The 15,096-nt window shown below is 52.6% G+C and overlaps 1 protein-coding gene and 1 long non-coding RNA gene across 6 annotated transcripts in view; one reads left to right on the top strand and one right to left on the bottom strand.

The window, feature by feature from the left end:
• Positions 1–311: 311 nt before the first annotated feature.
• The window catches only part of TOR4A (torsin family 4 member A), a 39,334-nt gene continuing 24,549 nt past the window's right edge, over positions 312–15,096 (bottom strand). For 3 of the 5 annotated variants that reach the window (XM_075905533.1, XM_075905536.1, XM_075905532.1), the window contains one exon: positions 312–2,921. In XM_075905533.1, coding sequence (XP_075761648.1) covers positions 1,640–2,884 — 1,245 coding nt within the window. In that variant the 5' untranslated portion in view covers positions 2,885–2,921 and the 3' untranslated portion in view covers positions 312–1,639. Of the gene's footprint in view, positions 2,922–10,863; positions 10,988–15,096 lie in introns of all 5 variants that reach the window. The other 2 variants (XM_075905535.1, XM_075905534.1) reach the window with 1 other exon arrangement.
• LOC142819327 (uncharacterized) lies at positions 6,108–10,229 on the top strand. The gene is made up of 3 exons (XR_012897183.1): positions 6,108–6,320; positions 8,052–8,343; positions 8,962–10,229. It is a non-coding gene; the product is annotated as an uncharacterized LOC142819327 (long non-coding RNA).

A 15,096-nucleotide genomic window follows, 5' to 3' on the forward strand; every position in this document is an offset into this window, starting at 1 on the left:
CACTAAACTGTTTCCCTGAAAAGCTTCCCCCTCCCTAAGACATTTCAGAAGAAAAAATGTTACAAAACCCGTTTGGGCATTTTTAAAAGGAAACATTTGGGGGAGGGAAGGTCGATTCAAAATGACTTTTTGAAAATGTCTTCAATTTTATTTTTAGACATTTTTTCAACACTCCAAAAAGGCCAAACCAAATTTTCTAGACATTTTTTTTCAGAATGTTCAGTAATAAAATAATTATTCACATTATTCTAATGAAATCAATGCAAACAGGACTGGGCCTACTCCGCTAAAAAAAGTCACCAAACCTCTGCTTAATTACATGCTGCTTTTATCAGCGCTCCCTCTGCATATCGCGTGGGAAGTAGTAAGGCAACAAGCTGACTGGGAGCTCCACGAGGACACAGAAAAGTTCGACAACAGACAGTATTGCCAATTGGAGAGAATAAAACTCCCCGTCCCGTGTGGCCACACACCAGGCCCCCTCCAAGTTGCTGCTTCCTCCTGGACCCCAGCTCCTATTCTGGGAAGGATGGAGGGACAGGACTAGGGTGGCTGGCCTGTGGGACGTGTGATGGCTGAGACCACCCAGTTCTGGGGAGGCGGCTGGGGGCATGGGAGCTGGGGAGGACCCTTCTGGGCTTCAGTAGGAGAAGAGGGCCAGGAGGGGGACAGCCTCAGGCAGAAGGGCAGGTTGGGCTGGGGGCTGTCTTCCCTGAGCCTGACGCTCCAAGGCAGCTTCCCAACTTTGCATGGTGACGTGCATCGCAAGAGCTTGCTCCAGCGCCACCCAGGAATTTCTTATTCCTGCTCCTGCCACACTCAGCAGCAGGGATCAGGGATCCCTGGGAGGCTGCAGGGCAGTTTTGGGGACTGGCTCCTACTCATTGCTCTAGCAGCGCATGTACCCAGCTGCAGGGAGGGCGGGGGGGAGGGGGGGCAGCTAAGAGCCAGGGATGGAGTGCAGAGGACCACCAAGTACCCCCCTGCACAGGGATGAGGGGCAGAGCTTCTGAGTCAGCACTCCCAGGGGCCAGCTCCCGCCTGTCAGTTTAGCTCCCTGCTCCAGGCAAGCTCTGCACAGCAGCGAGCCGGAGCCATTAGGGGAGCGCGCTGGGCCATGCACTAATGTCTCGTCTAGCTGCTGTGCTGGCTGCCTGCAGCGCTGCTCCTCTGCCTCCGGGAACTCTGGGATACAGCTGGAGAACATCTGGGACCCAAGTCTAGCTGGGGCCGCATGCGCACAGGAAAGCAATACGGCGTGGACTCTCCCCCAGTCCTGTAGGGTCCTAGGACCCTGGATCCGTGCCCGAGGCTAGCACATCTGCAGTGTGGACACAAGGAGGAGACCTGGGCTTACATTGCTGTGTAGACATACCCTCCACGAGATCAAGGCCTTAGTCGCTAGGGAACTATTTGCCAGACCATGGGAGTTCGCGGACTAAAGTCCAATACATCACTAGGGGAACAGAGCTCATATTAGAGGAGGTGGCAGCTCCTGTTCTACCTCCTGGTCATGGGGACAGCTTCATCTCCATCCTCTTAGGAAATGCGTCGTGGACCCGAATCTGCTGCCAGTCATGCCAGCGTGCAGCCGGGCTCTCTCCATTGGCCGCTAAGTGCCTCTTCACTGCCTTCGCCGCTACAGTAGATTGACTTTGGCCCCGACCTGCTTGCAGCCAGTGACGGCGTACTCCCTGCCTCCCGCCGTGTAATAGCTGAGCTGACTGGACAGATTCTCAACATGGCCCTGATCGGGGTACAGCCCTTCCCGCAGCATCTCCTCCAAGAAGCACTTTGTGACGTGACTCCTCTCCAGCGGGCCGAAGGGGATGACGTCTGCAGACTTCCACAGAGGGTGGAAGCGGCTCAGCACAGGCTGGAGAATGTGCAGCAGCTCTTGGAGTTTGCTCTGCGGGTGCAGCAGGTCGGTGGAAACGTTCTGGAGGAGAAAGGTGGTGATTTCGCTGCCCCCTACGTTGCTTATTAGAATGTACACGGCATTGAGGAACTCGTTGGTCTGGTTGGGCTGGAAGAATCCGCTGAGTGTCTCCAACAGGACTGGAGACATGAGCTCCACCTCGTCCAGAATAAACAGTGGGATTTTCTCTTCGATTTCTGCTCTGGTTACCATGTTGGAAATCTTCTCCGACAGATCCGACCGGCAAGCAGGAGCAGCCTCCTTATTCGGGCAGTGGTGCATCACAAAGTACTGCAGCACAAAGTCATTGTCCATGACTGAGCGGAAGTGCTTAGCCAGCAGCCGTCCCATGTGGCTCTTTCCAACCCCCGTTGGGCCATTGAAGGAGATCACTAAGGGCTTGTTGTGTATGTGGGTGGCTAGATAGTCTTTCAACAACTCCATAATTCTTTCCACAGCCACCTTCTGCCCAAATACTTCCCGGTGCATGGTTTTCTCCAGCCCGTCCAGGTCGTACTTTTGAAGGTTGTCGTCCAGATTCTCAATAGCATTTAGTATTTGGAAGCAGATGATGCCAATGAGCAGGAGAAGACAGCGCTTTGCTTTACTCTTTTGCTCTGCCGGAAGGTACTTTTTGGAGCTGTCTGGATACAACACTACCCTGGACTTCCGGCGCTTCTTCTTCCGTTTGTATTTATTCAGCGCTGACTGGTCCACAGAGGTGTCAAAGGTGAAGTACTGAGAATTATCAAAGCTGGCTTGATTAAAGAGGGACAAGGAAATCTGCCTCTGAAGAAGCCTGCTTTGGACCAGCTCTGGAGATTGTTCTCTGGCAAGGTCCAGGTGCAAGCGGCTTTTCTTCAGGACTTTTCGTCGCAGGCGGATGACTGCCCGCATGGGAGAAGAAATCAGGTTGATCTTCCGGGAAGCCATGGGAGTCTCGCTGCGGGGCTGACTTCCATCCATCTTGCTTTCTTCTCACAAACCATTCAGAGTGTCTTCCCTAAAAAACACAAAGACAGCGTGAAAATGGATGGAAAAGCAAGAGGTGATGTGATCACGGTGCATAAATATCTTCAAGTGCAGAAAACACCAGGCTCTGTTCTCTAGCAACAAGAACCAACAGCAGGAAGTTAAAATAGGACAAATTCAAGTGCAAAAGAAGGCACAAATTGTATCTGCTAAATAAAACCACACAGAGAGAGAAAATGAAGGACATACACAAGCAAAAATACTCCACACCTTGAAAGGTGTACGTGTACACACACACACACACACACACGTACGTACACACACACACATGTACGTACACACGCACACACACACATGTACGTACACACACACATGTACGTACACACGCACACACGCGCGCGCGCTTATAAACACTGGAACTGTACGTGGTAGTTAGTTGATAGATAAGGTGCCAGTAGATGGTAGCCAGCAAATCCAATCCTGTTTAACTTATTCATAAATGATCTGGAGAAAGGGGTAAGCAGTGAGGTGGTAAAGTTTGCAGATGACACCAAACTGTTTAGGATAATCAAGACAGAAGCAGACTGTGAGGGACTCCAAGAAGATCTCACCAAACTGTGTGATTGGGCAGCAAAATGGCAAATGAAATTTAATGTGGATAAGTGTAAAGTAATGCACATCGGGAAAAATAACCCCAACTATACGTACAGTATGATGGGGGCTAATTTGGCTACGACAAATCAGGAAAGGGATCTTGGAGTTATCGTGGACAGTTCTCTGAAAACTTCCACACAGAGTGCAGTGGCGGTCAAAAAGGCAAATAGGATGCTAGGAATTATTAAGAAATGGATAGAAAATAAGACCCAGAATATCTTACTGCCCCTGTATAAAACTATGGTACGCCCACATCTTGAATACTGTGTACAGATGTGGTCTCCTCACCTCAAAAGAGATATTTTGGCCTTGGAAAGGGTTCAGAAAAGGGCAACTAAAATGATTAGGGGTTTAGAACGGGTCCCATATGAGGAGAGGTTAAAGTGACTGGGACTTTTCAGTTTAGAAAAGAGGAGACTGAGGGGGGATATGATAGAGGTCTATAAAATCATGAGTGGTGTGGAGAGGGCGGATAAAGAAAAGTTATTTATTAGTTCCCATAATAGAAGATCTAGAGGACACCAAATGAAATTAATGGGTAGCAGGTTTAAAACTAATAAAAGAAAGTTCTTCTTCACACAGCGTGTTGTCAACCTGTGGAACTCCTTGCCAGAGGAGGCTGTGAAGGCTAGGACTATAATAGAGTTTAAAGAGAAGCTGGATAAATTCATGGAGGTTAGGTCCATAAAAGGCTATTAGCCAGGTGATAGAATTGGTGTCCCTGGCCTCTGTTTGCCAGAGGCTGGAGAGGGATGGCAGGAGACAAATCGCTTGATCATTGTCTTCGGTCCACCCCCTCTGGGGCACCTGGTGCTGGCCACTGTCGATAGACAGGCCACTGGGCTAGATGGACCTTTGGTCTGACTCCGTACGGCCGTTCTTATATTCTTATGTCTGAGCAAAAAGCAACTAGGAAACTCCTCGCCTGACGGTGGGAGAGACAGAGCCAGCAACCTGCCACTGCTTTAGGAATGGACAGGAATGACAAATGAAGCCAGGGCATCATAAGTAGCCATCCGGGGGTGGCTCGGACTGGCGTCACTTGTACAGTTCATGGCATTTCACCCAGTCGGATCCCAGGCTGTCAGGACGACTCCACTCGCCACAGACACGCAACCCACCTCTGGGGTGCGACTGCGGCAGCCGCGCGACACAAATACCCATTTCCTCCCCCCTGGGAGTGAGGAAGACCCTGCCGTATGGCGGGAGCGTAGGCAGGCAAAGGGTAGCTGCCTCTGCTGAGAAACAGCTGAGCTGCCAGGGCCACGGGCCTCATGACGCCCACAGGAGACAAGGGCTTTGCCGGGACGTGTTATCAATTCCCCTCCCTGTAGCCCCTCGCACAAATCAACCCCTGGGGAGTTGGGGCCTTAACTTTGCCTTTGGCATGTGGCCGTGGCTGCTCCCCGGGCAGGCTGTAGGACCACGTGCTCCCAGGCCCCAGCCCATCTGACCCACTGTGGGCAGGCAGTTTGGGCGGCGGCAGGGCCGGGGGAGGCCCGGCTCCAGCCCCACAGGAAGCAGCGGAGTGAGACGCAGAACCTAGAAGGGAGACAGGCCTCAGAGGGAGAGAGGGAGGAGACGGGGTAGGTCTGCCCAGAGAACCTGGGCCCAAAAAGCAGGTGGCAAGGGGCTCCCCCCCTCGTCCGACCCACCACGCCACAGGCGTTCTTCCCCCTTCCCATGCCGCGCACCTGGACAGAGCAGCCCCCTGGGGAGAGGGCATTTCATTCTCCACAGCCTTCCCCTTTCCCGGCCGGAGCCGAGGCTGCCACAAAAGGGGCCACGTCGTGCCGCTCGTGATGGCCTTGTAGGCGCAGACCCCAGGGGCAAGGAACAGTGAGAGAGAAAGTCTGTATCCACAGGACACGGCCCACACAGCCCTCTCCCCCTCAGCCGGCGGGACTCCCGAAGCAAAGCAAATAGGTTTGCTTGTTGCCCTCTTTCCGTTACGTTTGCGGTCGCAGGAAACATCTCCGCCACCCCTGGCGAACCGATCTATTCACCAGGGCTTTGGCTTCACTACCGTGAGAGTGAATCATGAGTCATTCACCACAGAACAAATTAAAAGACAACAAAACGGCACGTAGGGACAGCAAGCACTAAGGAATTCTGCCCTCTTCTCCCCCACCCCCAAGGTAGCTGCTGCTGGCCTCGCTCCAGTTACTTTCTTCAGGCCTAGACATCGCACATTTTAAATATGGCTTAAGCAAGCAAGGGGAGCAAATGCATTACCCCCTTTTCCTTCTGTGTCGAGAGCTCTGCCTTTCAAATAGCTGAGAGTCCCTGGTTCTTCCCCGGGTGCCCTTCCGTCACTACAGCTGAGAGCCAGCAAACTGTGCACCAAGAGGCGCTGAGGAGCCGTGACACACAGACCTGTCGGGGACACCTGTATTTGAACCCCAAATGCTCAAAAATCAGGCCTACCTAAAATCACGAGATTACGCACCAATAGGAGCAGCGGGGTTTGCACCAATAGGAGTGGCAGGGTTCTCTTCACTGAGCGTGTGTGTGTGTGTGTGTGTGTGTGTGTGTGTGTGCGCGCGTGTGTGTGTGCGCGTGTGTGTGTGTGTGTTTTCTCCACTGCACTCATTGCACACCCCACTTCACTGCCGGAGCTGGGGTTTAAGGAAACAATAGTGACCACGAGTCTCATGACAAAACTCTCCCGAGTATGTTACAGTCTCTCGGAAGATGGATTCCCGACAGCGCGTCCGTGGCAGGTGTTGGCTCCTGTCACCTTCCTGACTTTGCGGGAAGTAGCAGAACCAGATGGGTGAGCTGCCCGTGAGTAACCATGGAAACGCCACAGGCCAAACCAGGAAGTACAAGTCATTAAGCTGAATGACCTGGGCGGGGGGGGGGGGGGGTGCACAGGCTCCTAGACATGCCGGAAATGGAGGCTTCCCTGTGTGGGCCCAGGCACTTTTCAGTTCCGTTTTCACTCGTTTCCTCCCCATCTCCTAGCGGTGGCTTTGGGTGGCTCCCCGTGAGGGAGGGGCAAGCAGGGCCGTCCCTACCAATATGCAAAGCACACAGCCGTGTAGGGCACCGCAACATTTGGGGCACCAATTTCCCCCAAATTCTGTGGTGCCCGAGGCAGTTTCATGCTACACATGGGGCGGCAGAGGCTCCGGTGGCCAGCCCTGTGCCTTGGCTGCCCCCCACGAGCAAGGCTATGTCTAGGGGGGCGCAGGGCTCAGGACACCCTCCCACTCCCCCCCAGGCCCTCCCACACTACACCCCTTCCCTGAGCAACGTGGCCCAGGGGACTCAGCGTCACTCCGCTTCCTGCCTTCGGCGAGTGGGGGACACGGTTCCACCCCTTCCCCGGGTCTCCTCCCCTGAGCAACACAGCTGGGGTAGTGGAGTGTGCTGGAGCCGGGTCACCCCACTTCCTGCTGCCCGTGAATGTGGAGTGGGCCTGAACCCTGCTGCCTCCCCGCCCTGCTCCTGTCCCCCACGGCCCTGAGCACAGCCCCCCTTCTGCAGAAGGGTTGCTTCCCCCCCAGGACTAGCTCCGCCCACAGAGAGGCTGCGCAGGGCACAAAAACTCCTACAGCACGGAGACCAAGCTGGGGGAGACTTGATCTGCAAGGGTACAAAGCCCCACGTGGGGTCTGCCATGATGAGGCTGCCCGTCGGCACTACCGTAATAACCACGAGTGACAATAATTCCCCTAATGATTCTAGAACCGACAGCTCTAAACAAATGAATGAGTAAAACTAACACAGAATGATTCAGGTCCCCCGTATGACTCACCCAGCATTGCTGCAGCGAGTTAAACTCGGCACAAATTCCGTTCTTATGCTTCACAACTTAATTGGTTTTAATGTCAAATTCAACATTTCAATCAAATTGTACCCCGCGTTACAACGAGCTCACTGACAGGTAATGAGCCTAGCAAGCAAACCCAGCTACCGCACCATCAGTGTCCGCTTTCACGCATGCTCTGCAAAGAAATCGGCACCCACAAGAATGCAAAGACTAGCTCTGAGCTTAAACAGGAATCTCCTAGCAGAGCAACTCTGGGCTAAAAGTGACATTAGACCGTCTGTCACTGGGAAGTTTGAATAACAACATTTAGTCCTACTCTGGGCCAAACTGCAGCGTCTGTCGTTGGCATCCCTAGTGAACTGCTCTGACAATGCATTCCGGAGATTTGCTATGAATAAACTTGCCATTATTAATATTGGTGTAGAGCCCTAGAGCCTCAGCCGGCTCACCAAACAAGACACTATACAAATAGATAGCAACCATCTGTCCCTGCCTCCCAGTGGCTACAATTTCACAACAAGGCATAACAGATGACTGACTAAGCAAACCAACAGGCCAGGGAAAGTCAATGGCAGTTAGGGTTGCTTTAGAAAATCCCCTAAGCAGCTACCTGGCTCTTTAGGTATTGAAACACTTTTGTAAATCTGGCTCTAGACTCTGGCAAATTTGACCTTAAAACCGATCCTTGGAAATATTCTTACTCCTTTGCATTTTTGTATTACCCTCTAGCTGTCCAACAAAGCCACCTAGCAAATGAACTATGGTCCAAAAATCTTCAAAAGCAGACTCCATACAGCGTGAATCTGATGAGCTGAAATTCCTATGCCACCTTGACACCATCAGAATGGGTCTGAACAGGGACTGGGAATGGCCCGCTCACTTCCCCCTGGAGGAATTCTCACCCTCTTCTCAGCTGCTGAAAATGGCCTCATTTAAACTGATGTTCCATAGAGTAATGTGACACTCCCATCCTGGTTGCTATGTGTAAATCGCTGACACCATGAGGCTTCCGCCTGACCAGGTGAGCTGCAGCCCAGGAAAGCTGATGCCCGAATCAATGTGTTAGTTTTTAAGGTGGCACACGACTCCTTATTGTTTTTGCTGAAACAGACGAACACCCCCCCCCCCCCGGATATTCGCATGTAAGTAAATTTGGACATTGGCTCCTTCAACAGGCAGGGTGGTCAGGTGGACCGGAAAGTCTAGTATAAAAAGGGAACTGACACTGTCCTGTCAAACACCCAAAGTTTGGTTACTGTGGGTGGAGGAGGGGCCGGATCATCACTGCTGCTCAGCCAAGGTTGTCTCCTACCTCATCAGGCGGCTGGAGCTTCTAGCCCTGACTCGGCAGAAGTCCTTCCTGATCCGGGTGGGGAGAGGGGAAAAGAGGAGGGAACCGGATCAGGGCCTTGGAGGAAGAGGGGGGACAGAGGCAGATCTTCAGGGGGAAGAGATGGGGCAGGAGGAAGAGGCAGGGTGGGGGAGGTTCTGGCACTCCTGCGGGCTTGTCCGGTTTTTAAATATTACAGAGTTGGCAACCCTAGCCACACGCAGGATAGTGAAATGTTTCTGAAATTAACATACGTGGAACATTGCCAGCCAGCCAGTGAAGAGAATGAAATTTCTCTCTCCAAACTAGAACAGGAGCTACTCCGTGACCAAGTCTACCCTAGGGAACTGTAGGAAAGTACTCACAGCTCCGCCTCTGCTGCTTGCGCTTTTATCACGTGGTTAACTACTGCGGGAACTGAAATTAACAGGTGCCAAGGATGTCCTCAAGAAAGGGCAGAATCAGCTCCCAAAATGATACTTTACTGGCCATACCAGGACACACACCAGGGACCAGTACAGCTCGTTGGTACATGGAGCTTGTTGAAAACTCAAGATCCTTTGGCGGAAAACCAAAAGCCATGGAAAATCTCAACAAAACGTTACGTTTCACAGCAGGATGACTCGGACCAAAATTTTGACGTTTGCTGAGCTGAACGGAACCGTTTTATTTCCAGGCAACATCACGAAGAAGTGTGTCCACCTGCATCGCCATGGTGACACATGGGAATTGGAGTTTGGCTACCGCCTTTTCCCATCTGGGCTGGGCTCCTGGACTGGACTACATTTCCCTTGACATTTCTGCTGCCCTGTTGCAGTGCAACACATGTTTGCGGGGCCTCAATCTCCTCCTGAAAGGCCACAGAGCCTCATGGGAGTTGTAGTCAGACCAGAAAGCCTGGCCCAGAGCGGACAAAGGGCATGAGATTCTCAAGTACCGCTCCCTGGGGCTCTGCCACCCAACCCTCCAACCCATCCCTGTGGGATCTCCGCACCCTGGCCCTGCCCAGCTGTGCAGAAGGGAACTGAAATGCTGCAGCGGTTTGTCTCCTCGCCCCACGGTGTCTCCTCCCTAGATTGGGGCGAGCCCGGGAGGAAATGCCAGGCCAGGCCACGACGGCGGTTCGGCCACAGAATGGGGAAAGCGCCGTGGCCCCACAGAGGGAGCGCAGCAGCCCAGAGAGAGCTAGACCCACCCCCGTCCACGGGGACGGAGCCGGCGTGATGGGGCCCTTGGCAGAGACAAAGGCAACTCAGAGAGGGAGGAGGCTGAGGAGCGTGAGAGCAAGAGCACGGTTACCAGAGAGCTTCTTCCTCTGGGGCTAACCGGGAGAGCCTCAGGCCTTGTCCCTGCCCTCAAGGCAGCGGAGCCAGAGCAGCACTCCGGCTGGGTGAGCAAGGGATCCCAGAGCCGAAGACTCGCTGGTCTGGGAGAAGAGAGGAAACGACAAGTGGAAGTGGCCCCTTTCTCCGCACTTCCTTCTCCCGGTCGCATGAAGCCATATCTGCAGCTGAGTTTGCTGCTGGCCTGCTGGGGTGCTCGGCAGGGCTCCCACACCGACGGCGGCACCGGGTTTCACTCCCGTTCTCCAGCCTGCTGGAAAGCAGGTCAGAAATGTCCTGTCACAGACAGAGCCCTCGGGGGCGCAAGGAGCGGCAGGCGGGATATAGCCCTGACACAGAGCAGCCGGGAGCAGGGGCAAGAGATGGGCACGTTATTCCCTCGCTCTGTCCGGAGCCCTTGGAAAAGAAACAAAACCAAAGGCTTCCAGGTTCGGTTCTGCTGCTGCTCCAGCTGCGCGCCCTTCCATCCGTCTGGTGCCTCCAAATCCACTGTCAGGCGGGCAGCCCTCCGCAAGCAGCGGGGCAGGCACGGGCCTGCCGAGCACGGCACAGCATGGGGACATGGAGCAGCTGCCATAGAAAGTTCAGAATTCCCTGCCCTGAACACAGCCCGAGGGGAAAGGGGCAGGCAGGGGAAACCAGACGGCACCGTGATGCCAGACTGCACCAGCGCTTCATCCTTCGGCTGTACAGGGTCCTGCGCTGTGCCGTTAAACTGGTGCCCCTCTGCCCGATGGCAGGGAGAGGATGGGTGTTTAGAGGTGTGATTTTATAATCTTCAGCAACCCACCCATGGAATATTTCCAGAGCAAACGGTAACTAAGCCCTGTGGAGTAACACAAGGCATTCAGAAACGGACGGGATCTACCTGGGGTTGGCAAATGCCTGTTCGATAGCTCCATTCCCGCTCAAACGGCTCTTTCCCAGGTTCCATGTTCGCTAATCGCTCCGGCCGGCTTTGTCACTTGGAAGTTCACTCAATCCTCTCGGAGCTACACAACGGGGGTAGGAAGAGACAGGTGGATGGACATTAAGGCCCAGCGGTGCCCCAAATTTTCGGGTGCCCCATGCAGCTGCACATTCTGCGTATGGGCAATGATGGCCCTGCAGGATCCATCTGCCCTGTTTCTAAAAGTGGCAATACCTGACATTCCAGAGCAAAGTGTAGGGAATCTTGCCCTAGGCAGAGGGAAGAGGGTTTTCCTGCCCACCTCAGAGAACCTCCTAATCCCGCCTGTACTTAGAGATTGGTAAAGCAAGAAGCATGACGTTTAATAGTTCCTCCAAAACTTGTCGGCACGAACTATGACAAATCGGGGTAGTCTTATTAGTCATAAAAGAATACGACTGTCCAAGCCCTTTTGAAATGCCAGCTAGCTTACCTATAAGTTAAACATTAAGTACACATTAAATGTCAGTATAACAGTTGTAGAGCACAGATTAGCCTGTACCTTTACATAAAAACAGCCAGACTGTGTCAGACCAAATGTCCATCTAGCCAGTGTCCTGTCTGCCCACAGTGGCCAATACCAGATGCCCCAGAGGGAGGGAACACAACAGGTAATCCTCACGTGATCCCTTCCCTGTCTCCCATCTCCAGAGAAACAGAGGCTAGAGACAACATTCCTACCCATCCTGGCTAATAGCCATTGATGGACCTAACCTCCATGAATCTATCTCGCTCTTTTTTGAACCCTGTTAACATTCTAGCTTTCACTGCATCCTCTGGCAAGGAGTTCCACAGGTCGACTGTGTGCTGAGTGAAGAAAAACTTCCTTTTGTTTGTTTTCAACCTGCTGCCTATTAATTTCATTTGGTGACTCCTAGTTCTTATATTGTGGGAATAAGTACATAACTTTTCCTTAATTACTTTTTCCACACCAGTCATGATTTTATAGACCTCTATCCCCCCCTTCGTCTCCTCTTTTCTAAGCTGAAAAGTCCCAGACTTTTTAATCAATCTTCATATCGGACCCATTCCAAACCCCTTATAATTTTTGTTGTCCTTTTCTGTACCTTTTCCAATGCCAAGAGATCTTTTTTGAGATGAGGCGATCACATCTGATGCAGTATTCAAGATGTGGGCAGACCATGGTTTTATATAGAGACAATAAAATATTTTCTGTCTTATTCTCTATCCCTTTTCTATAATCCTGTTCACATTTGCTAAGGATCCCGTAACACCTAACAGGTGCTGAGGGAAGCTTTGGCTTCAGTCGGCAAGAAAATTGTCAGCATCAGACGTACAGTAGTTTCCTGGCTTATAACAACAGAAAGGTAGTTACCCTTACAAATCTATTTATATTGGAATAGGCCCAGGAAGTGTCTTCACGCCCTAAGGACCTAGAATGCAAATGCCCAGAATCAAGGTAAGTGTGTGTCCTGCCCTGGAATGCACAGTGGTTTTGGAACAAAGATAAGAGGTACACTGTGGTACCGGAAAAACAAGATACAAAGGTCATAGGTTGGATCTAATTTAAAATTAAATATGTAGGAGTAACCTTTATATGGGGGTGGGTTTATTGGTACATACACATACATCTCACATACAATGATGAATTTAGAAGGGTAAATTTGGAAAGCAAACTTTCTGTATAAGGTGAATGTAACATCCATTATGCCCCAGAGACGGGTACTAGACAGATGGGTACCAGACAGTACCCTCAGAGACGGGTGCTAGACAGATCCTTTTCCCTGTGCCATATTCATAACCCTGACTGACACTGGTCCCTTGGTCTCTCGAGTACAAAATGGACCAAAGTGCAGCCAAGCAACTGCCTATACAGTTTATCAGCACAGCAATCCTGCATGGACGCCCCTGATTCTTTTTTGAACCCAGTTCTATGTTTGACCTTCCCAACATCCGCTGGCAACAAGCTCCACACGTTGATTGTGCAGTATGTGGAGGACTGGTTTCAAACCCGCCGCCTGTTAAGTACACTGGGTGCCCCTGGTTCGCATGTTACATGCAGGGATGACCACTTCCCTCTTTGCTTTTTCCACGCCATGCCTGATTTTCCAAGTCTCCCCTCAGACAGCATCTCTTTTCTAAGCTGGACAGTTCCAGTCTTTTCAGTCACTGCTCATAAGGAAACGGCTCCCCACCCCTATCCATTGGGGTGAGCCTACTCTGCACATGTTCCAGGTCTAATACATCTTCTTGGCGATGGGGTAACCAGACCTGCAATGCATGTTCAAGGGGGGGGGTTTCACGGGCTGATGCCGTGGCAGTAGGACATTCTGCCTGTTCTTTTTCCGAATGGTTCCTGACACTGGCGTGGCGTCTCACACTTCTATTGCACGTGGGGCGGAGGTTTTCAGAGAACTAGCCAGGAGGGCGCCAAGATCTCTCTCCTGAATGGGAACCGCTCATTTGCATGTCAGGCTGGGCTTCTGCTTTCCCATGTGGGTTACTTAGCACTGAATTTCATTGGCCGTTTTGTCAGTCCAGTAAGATCTCTTTGTAACGCTTCTCACTCAGCTTTGGACTTAGCTCCTCTCCCCTTCTTCTCCTCCCCCCCCCCCCCCCCGCGACCCCCTGGTCTGCTCTACCTTCCTTCCCTCCCAGTGCTGCCCGCCTGCTGCAGTCAGCTGCTCAGCAGTGGGCCGGAGGTGCTGGGGGAGAGGATGGGTGGGGGGGAGGGGGCTTGGGAGTGGGTAGAGCAAAACTGGGACTTTCAGAGAAGGGGTGGAGTGGGGGCAGGGCCTGGGGTGGGACAGGGGTTGAGCATCTCCAGGGAACATAGGAACATAAGAGCAGCCAGGCTGGGTCAGACCAACGGTCCATCCAGCCCAGCATCCGGTCTGCCCACAGTGGCCAATGCCAGGTGCCCCAGAGGGAGGGATCACAATAGGGAATCCTCCCGTGATCCCTCCCCTGTCACCCGCCTCCAGAGAAACAGAGGCCGGGGTCACCATCCCTACCCCTCCTGGCTAATAGCCATTGATGGCCCTAACCTCCGTGACTCTATCTAGCCCTTCTTTGAACCCTGCTAAAGTCCTGGCCTTCACCACATCCTCTGGCGAGGATCATTTCTGGAAATGACAGTGTCGGCGCATGTGGGTGAGAAAGCGGGGCCCAGTGCTCTGGGCTGAAGGGCTTTTGCTCGGCAGTGCTCGCCGGCACACAGGGCTGTGGTCAGACCCGCGCTGGCCTGTTCCACGCTTCCAGAGCGATGGCCGGCTCACCCCGTACCATTTCAACTGCTGGACCTGGGCCGGCGGAGCGTTCCACTGATACAAGTCTCCCAAAGTAGAACCCCACTTCCTGCCTCCTGTTTTTCCCTACCTAGAAGTAATTGCTGACTTAAAGTCTTTCACAGCAACTGCCTTTGGGGTGCTTTATCTTGGGCACCCCTTGATGGGAACGCCCGGGGCAAACCCTGCCGTGGAACTCGCCGGAGGCCGTTTCAGCTCCAAATCATGGAGATTTTGTGGCGTTAAGGTTGTGCAGCTGAGTTTCCGCTCACACCAGATTTGCATCCTCTCTACATGATACAAAACAATCAAATCAACTGGAAAAATGGGTGGCTGGAGGCCTGCGAGGTGCATCTATGCTGCAGTTCGATACCTGTGTCTGGCCTGGGCCAGCTGGCCTGCTCTGCGGGACTGTTAAACTGCCCTGTAGACATTGCCTGAGTCCTGGGACCCTCCCACCCGGCAGGGTCCTGAAGCCCGGACTCCAGCCTGAATGTCTAACGCTGCAGTTGAACAGCCCCTCAGCTGGGTGTTAACTGCAACGTCGATACACTGTAGGGACTCCACGAGGTCACAGCAGGCAGAACCAGGACTACAAGCGGAATCTTCCCGATAACAAACTTAATGCTCAGCCACACTCGGAAAGACTGGATCAAATTTCGTACGTGTCTAGAGTTTCTGTACAACGTCGCGGGTACCCACTTCTGCAAAGCACAATTTGCCTACCAAATATTTGTACGTGATGGAATTTCTGTGTCGTGAATGGGAAAGGGAGGAGAAAGGATGGTCCTAAGGCAATGTGCAACCAACCACCTGGAGCATGGGGCTAGTAATTTAACCAGAATATCGATAGTGGCCATTAATTTTGGCAGTAATCTCTGTGTCTCCATTTCCCCTTCCTAAA

Source organism: Pelodiscus sinensis, chromosome 22 (genome assembly GCF_049634645.1).
Source record: "Pelodiscus sinensis isolate JC-2024 chromosome 22, ASM4963464v1, whole genome shotgun sequence".
NCBI lineage: Eukaryota > Metazoa > Chordata > Testudines > Trionychidae > Pelodiscus > Pelodiscus sinensis.